The sequence below is a fragment of the Thermobia domestica genome, chromosome 6 (assembly GCF_964235325.1).
Source record: "Thermobia domestica chromosome 6, izTheDome1.hap1.1, whole genome shotgun sequence".
NCBI classification, from domain to species: domain Eukaryota; kingdom Metazoa; phylum Arthropoda; class Insecta; order Zygentoma; family Lepismatidae; genus Thermobia; species Thermobia domestica.
Genome location: NC_137459.1, coordinates 152,869,973 through 152,894,118, shown reverse-complemented (window position 1 = coordinate 152,894,118; position 24,146 = coordinate 152,869,973). Strand labels below are relative to the sequence as shown.

At 32.0% G+C, this 24,146-nt stretch overlaps 1 protein-coding gene across 1 annotated transcript in view; it reads right to left on the bottom strand.

Annotated features, from left to right (window-relative positions):
* The window catches only part of LOC145688274 (uncharacterized), a 38,730-nt gene extending 14,813 nt beyond the window's left edge, over nucleotides 1-23,917 (bottom strand). The window contains exons 1-16 of the mRNA XM_081762270.1: nucleotides 23,829-23,917; nucleotides 20,404-20,494; nucleotides 17,905-18,071; nucleotides 15,695-15,855; nucleotides 14,490-14,649; nucleotides 12,172-12,388; nucleotides 11,433-11,656; nucleotides 11,031-11,133; nucleotides 9,329-9,456; nucleotides 8,123-8,251; nucleotides 7,021-7,194; nucleotides 6,429-6,594; nucleotides 5,657-5,772; nucleotides 3,772-3,897; nucleotides 2,806-3,010; nucleotides 1,567-1,756 (exon numbers count right to left, since the gene is read on the bottom strand). Of these exons, the coding sequence (XP_081618396.1) occupies nucleotides 1,567-1,756; nucleotides 2,806-3,010; nucleotides 3,772-3,897; nucleotides 5,657-5,772; nucleotides 6,429-6,594; nucleotides 7,021-7,194; nucleotides 8,123-8,251; nucleotides 9,329-9,456; nucleotides 11,031-11,133; nucleotides 11,433-11,656; nucleotides 12,172-12,388; nucleotides 14,490-14,649; nucleotides 15,695-15,855; nucleotides 17,905-18,071; nucleotides 20,404-20,452 (2,315 nt within the window). The 5' untranslated portion in view covers nucleotides 20,453-20,494; nucleotides 23,829-23,917. The remainder of the gene's footprint in view (nucleotides 1-1,566; nucleotides 1,757-2,805; nucleotides 3,011-3,771; nucleotides 3,898-5,656; nucleotides 5,773-6,428; nucleotides 6,595-7,020; nucleotides 7,195-8,122; nucleotides 8,252-9,328; nucleotides 9,457-11,030; nucleotides 11,134-11,432; nucleotides 11,657-12,171; nucleotides 12,389-14,489; nucleotides 14,650-15,694; nucleotides 15,856-17,904; nucleotides 18,072-20,403; nucleotides 20,495-23,828) is intronic.
* Between the last annotated feature and the right edge of the window lie 229 nt (nucleotides 23,918-24,146).

Genomic DNA, 24,146 nt, shown 5'->3' with positions numbered 1-24,146 from the left:
ATGGAGACACGTGAGTCATACCGTCTGAAAGGCAGTTCTATTCTGAAGAAAATAATGTGCAAACCATGATCCTAGGGTAATTAGGGATGTCTCAGGATTTTTTTTTTTTTTTTTTTTTGCCTGAGATCATGGTGTTTCGCGGTAATTTGGGGCATTGTAGAGATTCTTGATAAAATTTCTCCCGCTCTTACTATTCAAGATAGAAGCTTGAAATTTGGCACACACATTTAGTCTACCAAGTACTATTCATCAGATTTTCTTCTGAGATCTGTACGTTCACACAGGACCGCTCCAGAGGAGCCCAAAGTGTGAAAAAAATTCCCTCGGAAATTTTCCCTTTGACATCAATTTTCCCTCTTCTGGTATATGAAATTGGCATGCAAGTGGTACCATTTGAAAGCCAGCTTCATTCTAAAGAGAACGAGGTATGGACCATGATCCTAGGATAAATAGTGACGATGCAGTAGCTGCTTGACTGAAAGTCTAAAAGTACCCCCAAAACCCAAGATCCCTTAAGGGATATAGCTACATTCTACATTTTATACGAAGTGAATAACAATTAATTTGTATTCGTTTCAATTTATTGCTTAAAGATTTCCTAGAAATCATGTGAGTTTTCTATTTCGAAGTACAAAAAAGTGATTTTGCTACGTCCCCGCTTTTGAAAAATAATTTTGAGAGCCAACTTCAGCGAGAGATAACATAATTCGCTCTCAGAGTTTCTTAAGGTAGAGGCCGGAGTATTACATTACTTTCAAATATTTTGAATTAATTTTATTTAGTGTCCATAATGAAAATAATATAGAACAGTAGTTCAGTAAATAATGTGTTATCATCATCCTGGTAGAAGCCGTAAAGTTTAAGATACTCGTTTTAAAATGTAGCTATTTGAAAATTATCGAATCATTGCTAAAACCAATTTGAAAATATTAATTAATGTCAACATGCGTTCTATATTTTTTCTAATCGTATATTATATTCTTACCCCTACTCTTAATTTCATTCTTCTCGTCCTGTAATGCAACATACAACTCCTTAACATACAAAAACTCAGATTAAGGAATTTATTGACTTCTTCCAGAACGACGTCGATGTAATATAGATAGCAAATTGTAACTCTCTATAAATCTATTATATAAAAGAGAACGCACAAATCCTTTGTTAGCTCATCACGCTAATACGGCTGAACCAATTTCTTTCATTTTTGGGGGGTTATTAGGATTTGGACCCTAGATGGTTTTTATCATATCACTTTAATTTTTAATTACCAGTGTCTTGAGATAATTGACCATTCAAGTGTCCATAACGTACAAATCCTTTGTTAGCTCATCATAGGTATAAAAATAAACGTATTGATATGCAACCCGCATGACCGTGTCACTCGGCGGGTTAACATAAATGACAGGCGCTATAATGTTAACATTTACTGCAAGCATATTTCACGGGTATTAAACACATGAGATATGGAGTTGTGCATTTAAATTTTCATTTCAACCCAGCGAAGCGGGTAATATATGCTAGTAAATACATAAGTAGATTTTATTTTAAAAACATCAGGTCTCTTACGAATTTTCTTTGATATCCAGGCATCTCGCTACAGCATTTTGAACTTCATCCATCCACTGAGTGGAACTATGAAGCTCTATTCCATCTTCAATTGGCACAGCAATACAATTTTGTGTTTCAGTGTTAAAGTGAAATTGACTTCCTATTTCAAACTCTCCACTTATCACTTGAGTGGCTTTAGTTTTTGCAGCTTGAAAGAAAATAAAAATATACAATACATATATCTTCTAAATCATTAATTCCTTATATAAATTAAAACTCACTGATTCTCGTTAGATAAGATAACTAAAATTTTATTTATTATATTGTGTTCTGTTAAATTTGTAATCTAAATGTTGGTTGTTATACACTAGACAATAGCGAACAATCCTATATTTCATAAATTTTATGCATTTCTTACTCCATATTCTCTGTTTCTACTTGCTTTCATACTGTTTTATTTGTATAATCTTTTTAATATTTGGAAACACTAACACTTTTATAAAATAAATTTGCTACATAGTTTAGTTTCAATATTTAAGAGTAATGCGTCAAACGTGTATTTTATATTCCTACTTTCCAAAATTTTATTGGGTTATAATGAGAAAAAATGTCACGACCAATGAAAGGTAATATTGACTGGTGTTTATCTTCTTGCAACTGACTATGCAATATTCTAAATTATATGTGCATGGTGCTTACAATGCTTGAAATAATCAAGACGTTTAATGTGAAAAGGAGAACAAGAAACACATTACCATGTATCTGTTGTACTAAACATTTCCTAAAAGCACTTGTGTTCAAAATAGGTAAGTTTACCTGACGTTTTCAAACTTCACTTAAAATCGTGATGTTTCTTTTATATAATAGCAGCACTCAATCTACAGAATTTGGAAACAATTTTCTAAGGAAAATAGGGTTTCATTATTGTCATCATAAAGATGTTTGTCACCTAAAATGTCCACAGTAAGCTTAAACTAAATAGTATTTCATAATAATTGTCATTCTGATTTGTAAAATAAAGTTAATTTATTAATTTATAATCGTTTATTTCATAGAAGGAAAATGACATTTCATACTGAAATTATGTTTCCTGAATACACATAATTCATTCGGATGTTTAGTATCTTATTCGGAAATAATAAAGAAATACCTGTCCTCTTGCTTTTAGGTAACTTTCTGCATGCTCTCAAATAATCCTGACATCAATATTTCTCTCGTCTACTAAAGAGGTAGCCTAATGATTTTATTTTAATTTACCTTTCATATTTCCAACGATTTCATGAAACCTCGTTTTTACTCTGCTTTCTTCAGCAATTGCATCTTTAATATTCAATACAGGCGTTTGAATGTTGGTGTATTCAACTTTAACTGCAGCTGCTGCTTTTTTAGCAGCATCTAAGGTTTCTGCAACTATTAAGCCTAAAGGTTGACCAGCATAGACTACATTTCCACTACAGAAAACCTGAAAGAGATTGTTATTCACACTATTAGTGTTATCTCGGTTTTGTTACTCTTTAGTACTTATCCAAGTAACCAGAATGATGGACCCTACGTTGCTTTGTAGTTCTATTGATTTTTGTGCACAAAACAACTTTTGGACACAAGCATTTTAATGAAGTCAAAACCGTTGATTTCAACCAACGAGTTCCTCTTTTCATTCAACTACAATTTGTCGTTGCTAATTTCGTTGAATCCTACCAAACAGTTTTCACAGTATGAACAGTGTTTAGTGTTATAGATTAAATCGAAAATTGGTTATCAATTTGGTTATTTGTTGTGTTGGTCGTTTAGTTGAAAATTGGTTGGTCGAAAATTACTGAGATAAAATGGACATTATTAACGTATTAGCCTCATTGAAATTTGTGAGCAACACCGAAAACCGACCACTGGCCGATACATTTGGTTACTTGGATACATTTATACTTGTGAAGAAGGTTTACACAAATTTGTAGATACAAGTACATCGATTTCTAAGTTTTAATTAAGCTTCCTCTGATGTTATACAAAGTCGCGAAGACAAGTTAGGTCAAAAGTTGTAATGAAATAAATTTTAATGAATAATAAATATTTTAAAACTAGTATATATACACCTCAGCAAGTAAGTTTATAATATCGAGAGTGAAGGAAAAAATAAAATAAAGGAAGTATAGAATGTTAACAGAAGTAAACTTAAAACATCTGAAAGACAAGTAGAGTTTTTTCCACAAAAATTAAGTCTATTACCTCTTCGTTTCCTTGATATTCTGCTGTAAAACCCAATGGACTATGAATGCTCAACGACTTTGGAGTAAATGAGTTGAATCCAGGGATATCGCTGGCAGTGAAAAAGGCCACAACACCGGGCATAGCCTGAAAAAAAATTTTATTATTATTATTATTATTATTATTATTATTATTATTATTATTATTATTATTATTAGTAGTAGTAGTAGTAGTAGTAGTAGTAGTAGTAGTAGTAGTAGTATATTAGTTTCTAATGATTTTTAATATAAAAAAGTTTTCAATATTACAATAAAAGGGGAGTTTAAATACATGAAACATTATAAGTTGCAGGAAGATTTCTTTCAATCGAATGTGTTATCATTGTTCTTAGACATGCCTGTTCCGTGCACAAAGACAAAATATTTATGTATACTGTTTTTGATTAATACACAACAAAAATGTTTACCTTTCTTTTCTCAAAGTTGCAAAAGAAAAAATATCCATAATCACTTGTAAGTACAGTATTAGATTGAGATATTTGCTCGTAGATACTGTTTATTTTTCTTATTTCATACTATATCAGAGGATATTACAGTATATTTACAAACTATAGCAAAATAACACGTTTCCAATTAAGTAAAAATAATCCTGTGTAACATATGAATGCATGTTTCTTTTTCCTTTTTAGGTGTTATTTCGCATCCTTCTGATTTCCCTTTTAATTTTATTTGAAGCTATTAGCAATGACTTTCAATATAGATGTAAGTAATAAAACAGTAAAACGAAATAATATGTAAGAAATCATGATCCTTCTTCAATAATTTGCGAACTCGAGCTATTATTATTACGTACTTTTATTTAAGCACTAATCTATAATCCTTTATGATGAAATATATTTACTTTCAAGCGACGAAAGAAGAGAAGAAACTATGATTGTCGTGAGAAAAAAATTCGAGATTTCAGCGGATTTTTTCACGTTTCATGGTCCATAGAAACCAAAAAAGTGATTTTATTTTTACATTTGTCCATCTGTTCCTCGGATGTGCATTCGTCTAGAATCATATCGTACGAGACGCACCGAGACAAAATTTTAAACTTAAGGCTTCTATGTGATTCTCCAGTTTCCTTTCGAAGTTTCTTCTTACCTCTAAAAGTAAGGGTACTTTACTGAAGGGGGAAAATAAACAAATGCTATTATCTCAGAAACAGCTAGAACGATATGATTTACATTTCAGAAAAAAATCTTTCACTGACAACCCGATATTGCGATAGTAATTTCTATGTGACAAATCGAGAAGTGGTACTTTACCCTTGGGCTGAATTTTTCGGACGATTTTCTCGAAATCGACTTCGGCAATTTTGTTCATATCTCACAAATAAATATCTCATTAATATCCTGACAATACAATTCCCGAAACAGTGTACGATTGGTAATTTATTTTGACAGATGAGTTTTCCAGGCCTATACCTCCAAAAACAGCTCAGGCGATTTTGATCATATTTCATAAATAAATATTTCATTAATATTCGTATAATGTTGCATAAATAATTCCATCACAATATTCATAAGGGTTACTTTACTCTTGAAAGTGAGTTTATTTGAGTTTTGTAAAATATGACTCATGCTATTTTGCTGTTATATTATAAATATATATTACATTAATAACTCTAATAAATGGTTTAAATTTCTTTCTTTTCTTCTTCAAGGCATAATTTACCTTTAGGGGCAACGTGGCTTGTACGAAGTTTAACAAAAATGTCTTATAATTTGGTATGTATTTTATCTAGAAAATATTTCATTAATAACTACACCATTTAGTTTAAATAATTAGATCGAGAAAGTTTATAGTTGTAGTTATCACATTGTTTTAACACTGATTACAATTAAGAGAAGAGCTTCACTTACCAACGCTTCAGATGCATCCATACTAGCAAGAGTTGCTCTTGCCACTGTGGACACGACAAAAGCACCTTGCAGTTCATTCAAAAATTTCGGAGTGTCAATAGTATACAAAGCCTCACCTACCAAACAAAACAATACAATAGTGATTATCCTAGAAGCAGCTCTGCTCTAAATGAATTTGGGAACAAGTAATATCAAAATTATTTATAGTCACTATTTTCACATTTACATTAATTAAAATTCATATTGTATTTCATCATTATGAACGCAAAAATTGTTTAAAAAATCAAACACACACATATGTGAGTCCAAGTGTTGCAGTGTTCGTTGAATAGAAATGCAACACACACATGATAATAAGATTTCTTTTCATGTGTTAATATAATTTTCTTTATGTCTATGGAATTGTCAAAATGAAAACTTTTAATGTATTCTCATATTTTACACGAATATTCTAATAAATTTAAACTTTTATAAAAAAGAATTATGTAATTATCAATTCAAGACCGCACAAATTTTTCCAAAATTTGAGGGATAATCTTAAATTCTCAATTAAGTTCTCATTCATGATCTTATTATAAACACTAGCAATATCATCAAACCTAACGAAAAGCCTTAAAATCGAAACATACAATGAATACTTGAATAAAGCATTACCTGAGTAAAGGGAGAATGGGCAATCATTCTCCGGGATATTATTACTCACTCTGCTTTCATAATATATTTTTAAACTTCATTTTCAAATGTGAATGCTACTTGTACATTGTTTTCTTACCTGCTGTTTGAGCTATTGCCTCAATTTTCTGTACAGGTTCATTCAGAGGATACAGCGATTCATCTGTCTCGAAACTTTGCACTCCTGAGGACAGAGGACGTTCTAACACATTAGCTCCACTTTTATATTGGTCTGCTACAACATCTTGCAGAACGTATAAGAAGAACTTGAAAAGAAAAAAATGGAAGCTCACTAAAAACAATAGTAACAATAATATTACATTATAAATAGTTTAATTTCAAATTGTTTTCAAATTCCAAAACTAGATTATCGTATTTTTTTTACCTTTAGCTGGAAACAGACTGCTTGACAGTTATTTATTTAACTTTGGCAGTCGTATTTATTTACGTTCTTTTACCCTTTGAAGTATTTCTTTTTTAAATTTTTGATAAATGGAAATATATTGTGATATTACTAGTAGTTGTTAACATGAGTTTAGAGTATTAATGACAATACATAGTTTCTGTTTCTGTGAATAAGGCCAATCCCTGTTATCTTGCATCATTACTCGAAGTATATTTTTGTTTTCTTTAAATAGATTTAAAACATTTTTACTACTGGAATATTTTTTTTTCAGAAAATTGTAACTTACTTTGTATAAGAGACCTTCAGCCAATCCTATTCGATATTCAGGAGATGATTCGGGTAAGGTTTGCGTAGCCGAAGCAGCCAACTCAGAATGAAGAGTGTCTAATGCAGTTGTCACTGTCTCTTGGTTATTTAGAACTTTGTCTGTGAGGTAGGTTTCAGTTTCTGTTGCATGAATCTGGTAATAGAATCGTAAATGAAACGTAAACAAACCAAACACAATAATATATTATTTTGGCGGAGAAAAAATTTACATATATATATATATATATATATATATATATATATATATATATATATATATATTCATAAGCTAAAACTTTCATAATCCTAATATGAAGTACGTCATGTATTAAGATAATCAATGTTTTTTTCCAAATCTATGTATTTGGCATTAAATTTATGCAGAAACTAATTGAAATTGTGCTACGTTTTAAAAATATTATTTTCTTTCGTTTGCACTTTTAGTTAAATCTATATCTATAATATGAGGTGTGTTAGAAAACGAATACGACTTATTTTCTCTTAACGATTAATTTTATTGTTTATACAAATCAAAGTTATACCTTTAAAATAGTATCCTTTGATATTTGCACTGCGATCAAGGCGTTGTTTCTATTTTTCGTAGCAGTACTAAAAGACTTTTGCTGGAATATCTTTTAGCTTGTCAGTGAGGCTTTGCTGACTATCATGGACGATTACCGGTACATTCATCTTCAACTTATTCTCGACGTTCTAAAAAGGAGGTGCTCCATCTGAATAGTTCTGACTGGGATAGAAAAAGTCTTCTATAGCCATATGTAGCTTTTTGTTAGGTACAGTAGCGTATTGGGCAATCATTACAAGTAATTTGACGTCAAAACACTGCTCAAAATTTTGACAGTGATTGTCGAAACCTCACAAAAACAACTTCCCTTCAGACACTCAACAAAAGTCTGTAGCGACTGAAGCAAGTTCAAACTTGTACTGAGTCATCGGGAAAAGATAGATGCTGGAAGGTTGCTGGTCCATGTACATTGTTGCCAGTCTCATTGCTTTTCTAACATACATTTTTAGAAAGAAGAAATGATTAAGCAGAACTTTTCAATATGATAGTATTTACTTACAAAATCACCACTGATACCTCCATACACAATGCTAGGTTTTCCTGTGATGGTGTAATTGTTTTCTTTATCCACTGTTGCTAGGAATCCTGCCGTAACGTAGGCGTAGGTATTATGGTACATTCTGGACACCTATAAAACAGAGAATATATAGCATAAATGTAATAAAATTTGATATAAAATATAAATCAACTTTAAAGTTTCTAATACGAAAACACTATAAGGTTATACAGTATTTTCCAAAGCGAATAAGATAACGTCAAACTAGCAAATAAAAGGTATCATATAAATATAATCACTTTATATACTTTATTTTCCACGTACGTTCTTTTAATTTTAATACTTGTTAAATATTATTACATTTCCCCTTCATAATTTGTAAAACTCAAGATGCATCAAGTTTCCCTGCAAGACGAACTCTATTATAACAATAGAAAAACGCAACAAATGTGCTAAACAGAAGATAGAAAAGTAAGAACAAAGGCTAGAAACTAAAAACATTAATAACAATAGTTAAAGAATTTTCCAACGCTTTTAAAAAACTGATAATAAATATATTCAAAATGATATACTGAACTTTCATGATACAATAGCAGAATTTTATAACTATGATAGAGTATCTTGGAAAATAATGAGAAAATCTCAGTATATTTTCTGAAAAGTTGAAAATCATTTAGATAAACTTTGGCTTTCAGCTGCGACGTAGCTTTAGGAAAAGCTAAAAAGCCTGGTATTCCTGTCCACAAGAAAATCCATTGGTGTTGCACATAAATTGTACCTGGTTGAAATTAACTATCGCAGGACTTTCACAGTAATAACTCCTGCTCAATAGACCTACAGAACTTTCAGTTTTCTATTGTGTGTAAATAAAATCATAAATAGTAAATTTGTCTATTTCTCCAGAGATGTTCCTTTGCGCTCGTTACTTTTAATTATGCCTTTTTTTCCTTGTTGTACATAAATGATGTTCCCACCCCTCTAGTGTTTTGTCTTATATTGTCGTAAGTCCTTCCCTTTGACATCTTGTATATACATAACTTTTGAACGTGGTCATGTTTCTTTCCCTTTAATGCACATTTTGACCATTTCTTTATAACGTCTAGTTAAAATGGACTGTTTAGTGTTTATTTGAATGAGGAGAGCAATATTAGTATACCAAGTAGCTTATTGATAATTGTCAAAGCAGCAGAAGAAAGTATGATAACTTACCTTAAATGTTCTTATGTAAGTATTCTCTCCTAGCGGAGGTAGTACTATGCTGACAATCACTTTCTTGTTCATGTCAGTGGACAAGAAATCCACAAGGTTTACATTTGTGACAGCTCCTGTTGCATCAGCTGAAAGATTAGGTAGAACTGTTAATACACCAAATATAGTTTTTCATATCTAAAATAAAGTCGATATTGATTGACGAGGAAAGGTTTTCTGTCTACGTGGGACAATCATGGTTGAACTTAGACTTGAACACCATGGAGAATGCTACTATTTATCTCACTGACCCCTAAAACTATAGAGTCGGCACTAATATCAGTAGATTTATATTATTTTACCTTAGTCTTTCCCAAACCACCTTAGGTGTGTCTTATACCCGTAGTGTTTTTTCTTGATTTTAAGTGAATCGTATACAAGTCTGGTTGCATTGTTCGAGGCGTTGTAGAGTTCTAGTGCTATACGCATACATTCACCCAACCCACCTACACACACACACTCATAAACAAACACACAAATATACACACACACACACACATAGATAGATAGATAGATAGATAGATAGATAGATAGATAGATAGATAGATAGATAGATAGATAGATAGATAGATAGATAGATAGATAGAATGATAGAAGGTGTCTAAAAAGTCCCTTGATATACGGTAACTCTGCTATTATCAGAATTACAACAAAATGTAAGAGTGGAAACCGTCTTCGAATATGATGTTTTTAATCTAAAGTGAAGGAATACTTTACATAGGACTTGCCGTTTGGGCTGAACACTCTTTATGTGCCCAGTGTTGAAAATTCGACGTTGCCATTTACCAGGAGATCGATAAATTTTGTAAGACTGTGATGAATGGGAGCATGTTTGAAATGAGGGATGGCCATTGACACGTTAGCGTAAAGGAAAGTAACTTCATTCACTTATGTTGTGGGTCCCGGTAAATGGCAACGTTGCATTTTCATTTAACATTGGGCGTTTAAACAGTGTACAGCCCAAACGGATCATCCGATTTTAAAAAAATCCTTCACTTTAGATTGAAAAATTATATTTGGAGACGGTTTCCCGTCTTATATTTTGTTGTAACTCTCATAATAACAGAGTTACCCTATGTCAGGGGACTTTTGAGACATCCTGTATATATATCTATTCAGAAATTTTGACTCTGTAATATGCACACAACATAAAATCTAACTGATATTGCAACTCAGCGACGAAGATTAGCAATTAAGTTGATATATGTTCAGACGAACAATCAGTAATTTCAGATCAATACTTAAATATATTAAGAAATCTTGACATAACTAAACAATATACGAACATATTCATAAAATAAAATAGTCTTCAAGTAAATTCACAACATTTAACTAGCACCTTGTCAAATTCGTAATTGTTTCAAGGCTGTGATCAATGGCTTCTGTAAATAGCTGCTCTACAACCGTGATATTTGGCTACTTTGTTATGTTCAGTACCTTAGAGTGATATACTCAGTTTTTTCTTTCATCTCCATGTGATAAAATTTAATCATTATTAGTTCAAAAAGGAGTACATATAGAAAACTTGAAAGGGAACGCCATATTTTGTTTCATTCTTCTCTGAGGTTGGCAGCTCTGACTTAATTAAATATCTGTATCAACGACTGGAACTTTTAATTATATCGAACTTTACAATCACAGAAACTTTTCCAGCTTGACTTACATATATTGACTGTGGCTCCTACAGTCTCCAACATTGCATATACATCTGATTGAAATGTGTGGTGATCGTGTTTCATCATTAGGTTTCCAGCTAAGCTACCTCTCTGTACGAAATAAGAAAAATAATATATTAATGATTTATTCCAGTGAAGACTGATTCAAGCTGAATATTTTTCTAATTATAGTTATATTACCTTTATGAAAACTTAAATACATTTATCTTGATTATATTATATTAATACAATAACCAGAATTTGAAGCTGCATTTGTATAAAATTTATAGTGAAGCGACAAGACACTGATATTACAAAAGAAAATATTAGCATCCCATTTTTCTTTATCAAGATATGTAAGGGACTAATAAGTCACTAAATTGTAAATAGTAAAGGACGAATGTACTTACATTTCTTACATGTACATGGGCTACTCTTTCGAGGTGAGGTACGAAATCGACCGCGTAAGAAAATCCTGCATTATCTGCCGATACAGTTTTGAAAATGTCTATTGCATCTGAGAGTGTGACATTTCCACCAATTGTCAATGACGTGTCCAAGTTCCACTTTTTAAGTTCTGCTACGTTGTTTACGTCAATATATACATCATAAGGGCCGTCATCTGGGAATACTCCTACAAAAGAATAACATACAATTGAAGGATAATAATAGTCTAAAAGAAGTGAAGTCTATAGAGTGTTTTACGAGATCGAAACAATACTGAGAATACTGAGAATACTTGTTTTAATATTGTCAATGTAGTTAATAATTACGTATACACTATACTAAATTTTTCTTAAGAAGACTGGAAAGACATTTTATTGTCCTTTCCTCTGCAGAGGAGTAGGGCAGAGCATCACACGAGAAAGCACTGATGTATTACTACAAAAGACATCACAAAATTAATTATTTAATTAGTTTTCTTTAATTTTTTCGTATAACATCCAAGAAAGACAAAAAACTTAAAATAATTTATCTAAAAATCTATAAATTAGTGGACCACTACACATATTAATGTTATATTAACATTCCACAAAATGCTCTTATAAAACTAAAATAGTACTGTTAGAGAATTATTTTGTATTTAAATTCTAGTAAATTTGGTAAATTTAATTTCTCGCATCTCTTTGCGTGATATTCAACGGTTACCTTTAGCAGTATTTCCAGATGTAAGCATGTAAGTACGATCTCCTATACTGCTGAAGACTTCGTTGAGTTCATCTAATGTTGTCACACGGTAATATTCGGTTTCGCCTTGTTTCAGGTAATATTTAACAGGTTTGCGTCGTAAGATACCATTTTTACGGGAGCACAGTCCTTTGCATTGTATTCCGTTACGTTGACTAAAATTCAATTTCCAAAGCTCCTGTTGTGATGAAAAAGAAAACATAAGTATACTGTTTTAATTTGTACTTACATGGAAAATAAAGATATTCAGGTATAGTTCCTTATTTTGGCTTGCACATATTGATCGTGTGTGTATTATACAACAAAGTAAGTAATTCATATCGATTCATTACACTTACGTTATGTTTTAAGAAAAATTAATTAGAAGATTCTTTCTCTAAAACAATTAGTAAATTTAACTATGGTACTATTCACTTTTTTAATGTAGGTTTCCAGTTTCCTCGTTCGAGCTTTTTAGGCTCAGTAGAAGTGATATGACTTGCTAATTAAAGGATAAGGTGAACGTGGGAAAAGAACTTTAATATTCTTCCGCGCTTTGAATTAATCAATTTTTAATATTCCATAGTAATGGATATTAATGCATAGGTTACATATACACCCTCCATTCCAAAAGAAACCGAACTTTTGAAAACAAATAGTACCACTAGTGCCATCTGTTGTAATATTTTACCGGTAGATGGCGTAGTCCCTCATTGACAACTGGTATAAATGTCATGACATTTGGATGCACGGCAACAAATTTATTGCGTTTCAACTGTCAGTGTGTTGTGTACATCGGTCGGAAAAAAGTTTCAAACAACGAGCTGCAATTTAGTTTTGTGTTAATCTGGGTAAAACTTTTAGTGAAACGCACCAAATGCTACAAAATGCATATGGTGATGAGTGTCTATCCCGTACGCAAGTTTACGAGTGGTTCAGGCGATTCAAATCGGGTAGAGAGACGCTGGATGATGACGAAAGATCAGGACGTCCCAGAACCGGATTATCGGAAAAAAACATCGAAAAAATGCGTGAATTCATCAAACATAACAAAAAATCGTCGGTGAAAGTTATTGAAATGGAATTAGGCATTCCTCAAACAACCGCATACCGCATTTTGACCGAAGTTTTGGGCCTTAAGAAGCTTAATTCGCGGTTTGTACCACACAAACTCACCCAAGACCAAAAAGTTGATCGAATTGCGCATTGCAAAGACATCGTTAAAAGTGCTCGGCAGGATCGAAACTTCTTGAAATCGATTGTAACTGGTGACGAGACGTGGAGTTTTGAATATGAGCCCGAAACAAAGCGCCAAAGTGCTGAATGGAGAGCGCCGGATGAAGGAACACCCAAAAGAAGTCGCTTGGTGAAGTCAAAAGTTAAGGTGATGCTGATTTGTTTTTACGATTCAAAAGGAATTATCCACAAAGAATTTGTTCAGCCCGGCCAGACAGTCACTGGAGAGTTTTACTTGGGCGTCATGAAGCGTTTGCTGGCAAGAATTCGTCGTATTCGGCCCGAATATCGCGAAATCGGCAGTTGGACTCTTTTGGACGATAATGCACCATCACATCGTTCGCGACTTGTAACTGAATTTTTGGTCAAAAATCACATTATTCGGTTGCATCATCCGCCCTATTCACCAGATCTCGCTCCGTGCGATTTCTATCTGTTCCCGAAACTGCATTTGGCGATGAAAGGAAAGTGGCACGCATCGATTGATGCCACTGAGAAGGCGACGACCGCCGTCCTAAAGACCATTCCAATAAAGGACATGGAGAAGTCGTTTGACAACTTGTTGGAGCGTGCAAATATGTGTATCGATGCAGAAGGGGAATACATTGATTAGTAAAAATGATTTGTTCCAAAATGTACATTGCTTTTTTGTTTTTTTAAAACGTTCGGTTTCTTTTGGAATGGAGGGTGTATATATTTGTGTGTGAGAATTTGAATTCAAAATTAGGATTACTATTTTTCTCTTTTTCCAAATAGCACAGATCTAATTATATGAAGACTTTTTTTTCCGCAGAAGCATCTAATAATATTAAGATTCAAGGTCTTGGCTCGAAGCAAGAAGGCAATTAATATTAAGAGGAGAGTTTATTTTTTCGTTACTATTTACATTGTCATTCTGAAGAGGCGAAGTGAGGCAACAACGTAAAAATTGGATAACAGTAAGATACGAACGTAATATTGTATCTTTATTAAATGAAAAAAAAAATTCTTCTCTTTTCAGAGGTTAAATATGCTTTAAAAGTATGATTTTTGAACTTGATATTTGTAAATGGAAACGAACTTACCTGCATGTCCTTAACTTTCTTCTTTAGCTGAGGAGGAGCATCAGAACTGAAGCTTTTGAATGTATCTAATATTGGACGATAGCCTGTGCAACGGCAGATGTTTCCCCCAAAATGGTTCTCCACCTCTTCCATGGTTACACTTGGGTTTTGTTCCAACAAGCTAAAGAAAAACGTATGTACAAACAATTAGTGCCCTGAACTTCTGTAAGTTTCAAACAAAGTGGAACTTACAACGGGATAAGTTAGTTTTATTATTATTATTATTATTATTATTATTATTATTATTATTATTATTATTATTATTATTATTATTATTATTATTACATCGTTGGTAAATCACTCACTTTGAAACTTTTTTGTACGTCGATATCCTCTTATATTTAACGTTAGAATTGAAAACCTGAATTGCATAACATCCGAAGTCCACTCTTTTTCTTCGTATTTTGCGTTGTTTGTTTTTTATGTTAGCATCTATGTTTTAAGGGCTATTCACTTGCATAGTATGTAAAACCATATCAAAAACTTCAAAAAAAAAAATACAAGCTAACTTCAGCTAAACAGAATAGCATGCCAAGTATAATCTTCTTGTCTTTCTTCTAAAATCACAAAAGTACTCCGGTGGACTTGGGATGTTGCAATTCAGGTCTTCAATTATTCATACTCTGATGTTGCAGTGACAATCATTAACTAAAGGGTGTATAACCATATATATAATAAATCTTTTTAAGTCCATTACTATAATCTCTCCTTTTTAACATGTTAAACATAAAATACAAGTAATATTATGTATCCCCAGTGTGGGTTATCTCGATCACATCAATGAAAACATTTATAGGGGTCTAGTATAAAAATGATGATCTAAATAGGAAATCATAAAACACAATTGCATCAATAAGATACTTGAAACGCAGGAAGTTAGATAAAAGATGTTTTCTATGACACCGCCACTGTTTCCATTGTATTACGTGTAAAAATAAAAAGAGATCATATATAGAATAATCAAGTTTGAAAGATACATACAGAATAAAACGTTTTATTACAAATGTATCTCCATGATAAAAATTTTGGTTCACTTTGGATAATTTATGCCCATATTGTTCAAATTAGTCCTTACAGGTAGAGACCTTAAGACTTTAATGTTGTTCTCTGTTTTAGGTTTATATTCTCACAAATGTACCGCAAAACGATATAGGGATAAAGCGTACCTGTACATGTTCATAATAAATCCTGGAGTGCATGCACCACATTGTGTGCCATTCATTTGAGCAAGTCTTGTTTGTAGTTCATGGTATCCGTCAGCTTTGTTTCCAACACCCTCAATTGTGGTGATATTCCACCCTTCACACACCAAAAGCGGAGTGAGACACTGAGAACAACAATTCAAATTATTAATGCTCTACTTTAAACATTAAATATGGTTTTATGACAAATTGGAGGTCAAGCAAGATCACTGTTTTATAACATGACGTAAGGTTTACTTGGTCCAATGAAAATGAATAATGTATAAGTTATGGCATTTGCCCCAAATTGCTTTGAGTATTAAGACAATATAAATACATGCAGTGAAATTGCATTCACTATGATTTTACAAAAAATAACAAATCGCACGTTCAGGAAGAGCTTGTACATCCGAAGCATGTTAATAACTTCAAAACTTCAAGCATAATTATTTTTACAACATAACTTTCTTATTAATGGTAACAAATCTACCTTCTATAATGCAAGTGTTTGCTCAATTTGTTTTCTAATTCTATGTGATATTATTTATATTCAAAGGCAACATAATTACTTTTCTACATTTACTAATTCATATCATGCCATTACAGCTATCAGCGGCGTATTGAAGGATCTGGCACAGTATTAACGAATTTTCGTCGACTTTAGTGTGGGGCGTCATCATTACTCAAAATAAGGAGAATAATGTCAACATAATAATCTTGAAAGCAAAGTTATAACCCCAGACCACCAAAAAGACAGAACTAAATTCCTGACTTCCGTCTTTATATTATTATTATTATTATTATTATTATTATTATTATTATTATTATTATTATTATTATTATTAGTAGTAGTAGTAGTAGTAGTAGTAGTAGTAGTAGTAGTAGTAGTAGTAGTAGTAGTAGTAGTAGTAGTAGTAGTTGCTGTTGTTGTTGTGCTATACGATATTGAATTTTATCGTATGCCTATGTTTTTGGTGCTTTATTGTGTATTTTGGTACTTGATGCTAATTAACTTAACAAATACTGTACAATTTTGTATGACACTTTGATGGTAAATACAGAAATTATTAAATTGATGTAATAAGTTAAATAAATACAGCACGGAACTCCAAAATTTCCTGATTCAAAATCAGATGCTTTCATGAACATAAAATACGAGCATTTTAGGTCATATTGATAAAAACAAATGAGAATTAATGCAATTTTTCCATGATAGAGAAAAAGAACGGTATAATTGCCCATAAACTTAGCCAACCAAAATGGGGTTGGGAGGAAAAGTTGAGGTCATGATTTGTAAAAGAAACAACGAAGTGTTAAGAAAGGGCGAATATATGAAAATGTGAAACATCTACCACTAAATGAGTAGAAAGTTTTATTTTTCCATATTGCCTACTGATCATTGAGGGGAAAAACAAGAGTTGAATACTTCTGATTTTTAATACGTTAAACATACGTACTACTCTTTAAATCGCTGTGTTGAAACGGCAAATGGCTATAAAAGAACGTAATGAAGAACGAATTTGAGTAAGAAATATATACCTAAATTTGGTCTGAAAAAACTCAAATAGTGTAAGTAAGAATGTATAAAGATTACCAGGAAACTATCTTAGAAACAACAGTGAAAGATGAAAATATATAGTTTCAGTTATTTCATTGTTGTTACGGAGCTGCTTTAAAGGAATAAATGTAAATGAAGTACTTGAATTGCAATTGGACATTACACAGCAAAATGGATGTATGTAATAATATCCTTGATGCTCCGCACAGAGGAGGAATTTATACAAAAGCAGTAAAAAGAAACAGGTACAATCGTTACATTAGGATTTGTTGTTGGTTATAATTACAGACGATATAACATAACTTTATTTTACAATGAGAATGTGTATTTGTTATAATGAAACACTTTCGAATTTAGATTATTATATTGTAAATCAAACAATAAGATCACACGACAATCGCATATTTAGGGCTCCTTTGTGGGTATATTGTTAGTGTGCGTGCCTTCGCGGTGGGAGGTTCTGGTTCAATTCCAGACAGAAGATCATGTCGGATTCCAATTTAAGCTGTAAGGATCTAAACTTCAACAGATCAACCCACATATATATTTGGAGATAAATTATACTGTTCTTATTTCAGGAACTATGTTCTAATATGTTTATTTCAGTACAATTTTCTATCATTATGATAATACTTACAGAGTTGATTGATTGGACCCTTTCTTCTCCAGACACAGGATCTTGATATCTGGCAGATACTGTACAAAATCCACATCCTCCTTCCTCACAAAGTTGTTTGGTTCCAGTCAAATTAGCTTCATCGCGGAGGTATCTCAGCAAGGGTGTCTCCAGTGGTATATTCCTGACTGTGAAGTAAATAGAAAAGAAGAAAATAACATACCAGTATTTTAAGGTAGTATAAGATATTCCAAGATGAGAAGAAAAATGAACTCTGGAAATGATAGTAAAGAGGATTGTGCAAAATACGTACGAATTAACATTAAGATCTACTAGCCTGATGCTAATAAAAAGGCTAATAAACTTTCTGGAGTAAGAACAGTTGCATAGACTTTAATTATGCGCAGCAACAATTGCTATTATAGTATACAGCTTACATAGAATCCAGGGAATGTTATAATTTTAACAGATACAACACAATAAAATCACCGTTACCCTAAGATAATAACGTGTTGCTCTAACTGTTTACTACAAAAAACAAAATTCAAAATTTTCCTTTTGCTGAGGAATTATCGTGTGGACTAATGAAAGAACGGAAGTACTAACACTACACTCTTATAAGGCCCGCGCAGCGTAATTCTAATAAACTAAGTCCATAATACGCACAAACTTCAGGAAATATGAATAGTAGCATTGATAACATATAACAAATTTTCAACCTAAACTCCCCTATCCGATTTCTTTTGGTAGACACTATCTTGGATGAAAAACATGTTGTAGCTACTAATGTGGAAAGGTCCACGATGTGATTTTTAGGGAAGCCAGTCAACATTAGCGTACACAGTATACACGTAAGATGTGACACTATTCAAAGAAAATTAGAAATAACATATATTTTCTACCAACCAAATTCACTTATTTAAAAAAAAATCTAAAATAAAAACATTAAAAATTCAATATACAATCCAGTGAATATCATGCGTAACGGGTTTGTTGTGAGTTTACTCTAATTTTCCTAAAATACGTGATTTCCTGAAAATAATTTCTATGATAAAAGTTGTCATTTTCATAAACAAACGTTTACATCATTATGTATTTAAACGAACCATATTAATTTAAACGTGGTAAACCTGTTGTCAATGTTTATGGCTAAATGGTTGTAGATATCATATTACTTAATGAAGAATCATGCATGATTTTTTCTTTTGTTGTTATTTATTTAAATATTTTTTTTTATTTTTACCGACATGTATCATACTTGTTGAACAGTATATTTTTACCGAGAAGAGAGTTCTTCTCTATTTTCTGAACTACATTTCTGTTTGCATACATACTGTGTCGAAAGAGTTACATTTCCTTCTTGATTTGAAATTTCTTTTTAAATAAAACAATCAAAAAGACAGTGTATCTCGTACACAATGTACAGAAATCATCCTAGTTTGAAAAAGCTTGGCAAGGAGATAGACCTTGGTATGGATATCATTCCTGTGCATTTTCCTGTTCAAGCCATTGATTCTCGAGTTACGGAATATCAATGTTGGGCCTTGAACTTAGTTAAGATTTTGCAAGAAAACAAATCACTGTTTGCGTTTTTGAGTAAATACATATGGAACAAATATGTTAATTTGAGAGACCCGAAGGTAAATGATGAGACAAATTCTCAGAAAATTATTATTTATGCGTCCTCACAACATCTAGTTGTAGGTGTTTCTCAAGAGATTAATTAATTTTGACAATAAAAGAACACAATAAAATCCAAATTTTATACATTCTTTGTACTGTGATTTGCTGAAACCAATAAAAATCATCTTCTCTTGCTAGACGAAAACTCGCTAGTTTCGAAGTATGTTTAGTAGCAAAGAAATCCACTTAAGAGTTTCAGTATTCAAATTAGCCTGCAACAATTAAATTTTATGGAAAGAGGAAAATTCCTATCTACTCTTCCCATTAATATTTCCCTTGCCAAATTGTAATTTTACAACTCTCGAGAAGTGCGTTTTACAATATAAACTAAAGATTTGATACAATGTAATAAAAGATAAACAGTGATTTCTCTTCTAGAAAATCAAATAACAATAATTTTAAATCTTTAATTCATCCAAACATGTTCTCGGTTAGTTGTTGTTCTAGAATATAAGAAATAGCCACTGAGAAATATAAGAAATATAATTGCATTCTAATCGTTAGTTAATTGATTGGAGTTTAACATTTTTCTCAACACCGTAGCTATATAAAACGGGAGCTAAAATTTAAAGTGGGATACGAAAAACTACTCTGGCATTGTATCCTCGGTCACGAGCAATAGCTACTGAGCTATGAAGGGGCACGGAAACCATTAGTTTTGTAACAAAGTGTTAACAACAGTATTCTAAGTTGTCAACATTATTATCTGACACAATAATAAACATTTTACTTCTGTTTGTATCACTAGAAAGTACTCAGATAATAATTTTATTTTGGTATTATCAGGTAGTTAAGATTTTATGAACAAGCAAGAATCAAAACAAAAAGCTCCTTTACCTTCATGCGTTTTCCCGTTCACAGTAAATGTAACTGCGTCCGTTGTCATGATTAACTTCTTCTTAAGTAGGCCTCGAAGCTGGAGTTAAGTCTGAAATGAAGAGACCTAAATAAATATCAATATTATACAAGGTGCATACCAAAAGTATGTGTAGTTTCCAAATTAGTGTAGTTCTAATTTCCAAAAGGAAGAAAATATAGGGAACTAAAATGTGTCTCTCTCCAACAAACTCTCGCTCTTTATTGATACATTAATACACAGTTTCTATCCTCCGTCCATTTTGTGTGACATGTTGCATACTCACTTTGGGGTGATGTTTCAGATACTGGAATATAGCATCTCCCAGGGATGATTTACTGGCAAAATGGCATCCATGAAGACAATCCTTGAGGTTTGGGAACAACCAGAAGTCACTCGGGAATAAATCTGATAAGTAGAATGGGTGTGGCAGAAGTTCAATACCGTGGTCAGACAAGAATGATGTCAGAATGTTAGCACAGTGTCGAAGTGCATTGTCTGTGTAGTGGATGAAATTACCATTTACCATTTGCGATCGTTTCTCAGTCAATTTTGGAAAAAAGTTCTGTATCCAAAAGTGTACGAAAATACTCGTCCATAATTTTATAACCTTTCGGAACAAGCTGGGACAAATATCACTCCCTGGGAATTTTTGTTGATAATTTTGCATAACTTGTCAATGATTTCCATATGCGTATATCAGCTTTATAAGATCAGGAAATTTCAAGACATTGACATATTTAGAAAAATATCTTATAGATAATTTATCTGTATGATATATTTTTCTTATCAGTTCCTGAATTGTTTTTAACAGAAGATTTAGATTCCTCGTTGGCAAGCAGTTAAAGTACGCGGTTTTGGAGTGGAAGACCCAGGTTCGCTTCCTGGCTGAAGCTCATGTGGTTCGGATCCCACGTTAAGATGTAGGTCCACGTCTTACATAACCTCGCTGCTGAAAGGGACGTTAAACTCAAAAAATCAAATCAAATCAGTACAAGATTATAAGTCTTCTATTCTCTCTTTATCTCTTTCTGAGTGTGAATAAAAGACAGAGAGAAAGAAAGTAACTATCATTTTTTCTATTACAATTACACTTGTCAAAGTATGAACTTTCATTATGTTGTAAGGTAAGTAAATAAAGCAACTGGACGTATATTATTTATTTTTTAAAAAAGGGAAGGAAAACAAAGGATGTTATTGTGTTAGTTTATTGAAGTTGTATTTTGTAAAACAAGAGATAAGAAATAGGACTAAACGAAGTTTGATATTACAGTGATGTGTTGGCTACGCTATTGTTACAATGTTACAAGAAACATTCTTTTTTAATAAATTTTCATAAGATAATAGCTAACCAACACATTCTGCGGTCTAAGAAGTCCAAAGGTTTCATGTCACAGAAACAAACTCTTAATATTTTACACTCTCCTTCCCGAACTAAATCTCTGTATTTTTCTTATACTTCTTCGCTGAGATCCTCTTCACTATCTTCATAATCTCTTTTCGGCCTACCGAAGAGTCATTTCTAAGAAGCTTTGTACCTAACGTTCTATTAACGGACATGCATTTTCTAACTTTCGCGACATTTTCACGCATCTCATATGGTTCAATTTAATTACTCGCATTATATTTGGCAATAAACACACATTGTGGTGCTTTATAAGATAATGTCCAGTGGAATTATTATTTATAGAAATAATTATTCTCTCTGGAGTTTGTATTAAAATCTGAACTATAATGATATTTCCATACGCTGAAATATTCACTTAGTTTCAAAATTAAACGATAAGTTAACACACATGCCAGTATTCCCTATGAAGCGTATACGATGCAACCGTAGGGCATGAAACTAAAGGAATATAGATTGGAATTAATAAAACGTGCAAGACCTAGAAATACAGGTATCAATCCCAGAGGAGACATCGGGAGCGTGCCCCGAATATTTCAAGTAACTTAGGCCAACTATGACCCAAAATAGGCTCAACCATGTAGAAGTTTGCTACGTTCACAAAACAATGTTAAACAAAGTGGATATAAAAAAATAGTACGAAGGTGAAGGTGGAGTAAAACGTAAAGTAACAAACTGTGATTGTTTAAATAGCGAGCAGCAAATTCTGTTTTTGACATACACTTGATATCATTTCAGTTTAACTAAAATTGTGAAAAATGGTTGAATTTTTATGTTTGATGAACAAACTGTAAAGTGTTTTGTTTTCTTTTTTGAGTACCAAATTTTCCAAACAAAAAAGAAAAAGAACTAGACTATCAAGGGTAAAAATAAAACACAAACATTTTAAAGTTTTTCTTTGCTTTTTAAGTCAAAATGCTATGTACGAATACTATTTTTTTTTAATTTTATACCACAGTCCCCATGGAGTCTGCAGCCCCAAAGTTTATGTACTGTTGACGCCAATGCCTACAAAGAAGTTACAATAAACATAGAATAACAAAATGATTGGGCGCTCAGAACTAATCCATCTGGTTTCAAAATGTGCTAACGGAATGGGTCTAAATTTGTCTATGGTAAGAAATTGGTTGCGTTCTCATTCCGTCCGAAGGTATAATGTGGAAACATATTTCTTGCTATCGAAGATTCCAAGCATTGTAAAATAGTACCCTATATTCAATATATGATTGAATCATTCTATTACTATTAAATGGAGTGTGACAAACAAAGATATGGTAGAAATTACATTTGAAGAATAGAAATCACCAGTCTTCAACAATTAACTGTTAATGATTCAAGATCAAGATATCACAACTTAAAATATAATTTACATATTAATTCTAAAAGTTTTTTCACATTAAATCAGGTCTGGAAAGATATATAGGGAGATAAAAAGAGTCGTTAAACATACATTGGAACTTGGTAGTAAATATTTAGACTTCTTCAAATTTCAATTTACAATTAAATTATTATTAATACTAGTGAAAATTCTTTCCAAGTTATCTTCTAGTCTTCGTATAAAATCGAATAAGCCACGGTACACGAGGATCTGTGAGTAACAGAAGAAAATAGGGAAATTTAAACAACGAGAAAACGAATATTTCTTCATTTAGAAAGACAACTTGTGATTTCTCTCTCAAAATTTACAGGCCAATTTAATTCTAAATATTTTAGTAAGGAAATAGAAAGAAAATGTAAGATAATAATATGGAAGAAAGTTGAAAGAGATTCATTACAAAAATACACAATAACATATAACCGAGTAGCATAAAATCCAAAAACGAGGAATGTGTTATAAGCTGACACTTAACATTATATTGCTTCGAAGGATGTCACAAATACACAGAAAGAGAGATATAAAGAGAATTGTTAAATATTAATCCTGGACATTATCTATCATTTCACATCGTACGCACTAGAAGCAAAAGACTTTCACAGTAGTTTCACTGCTTCAACCATTACCTCTTATGTATCACTCAATAACCCGAAATAGCTCAGCACTGTTGAAAGAACAAATGCAGAAGATAACTGAGATGCATACACCCTCTAAACATCAGTATTTATACTATTTCGTTCAATTGTTAAGTTTTTCTTTAAACGAATCAGTAATCATTAGACAATACTTATGTCAACAAGATAATACAGCTGAAATTGATGGTAGCTGGTGTCATTGTCTTGTATATCAACTTCCAAAATTGAGGCGATGATAAAGATAAGGCTAAAATAAACTAAATTGTTTACAAGATGTATATACTGATAAGGCGATTCCATGAGCATTGC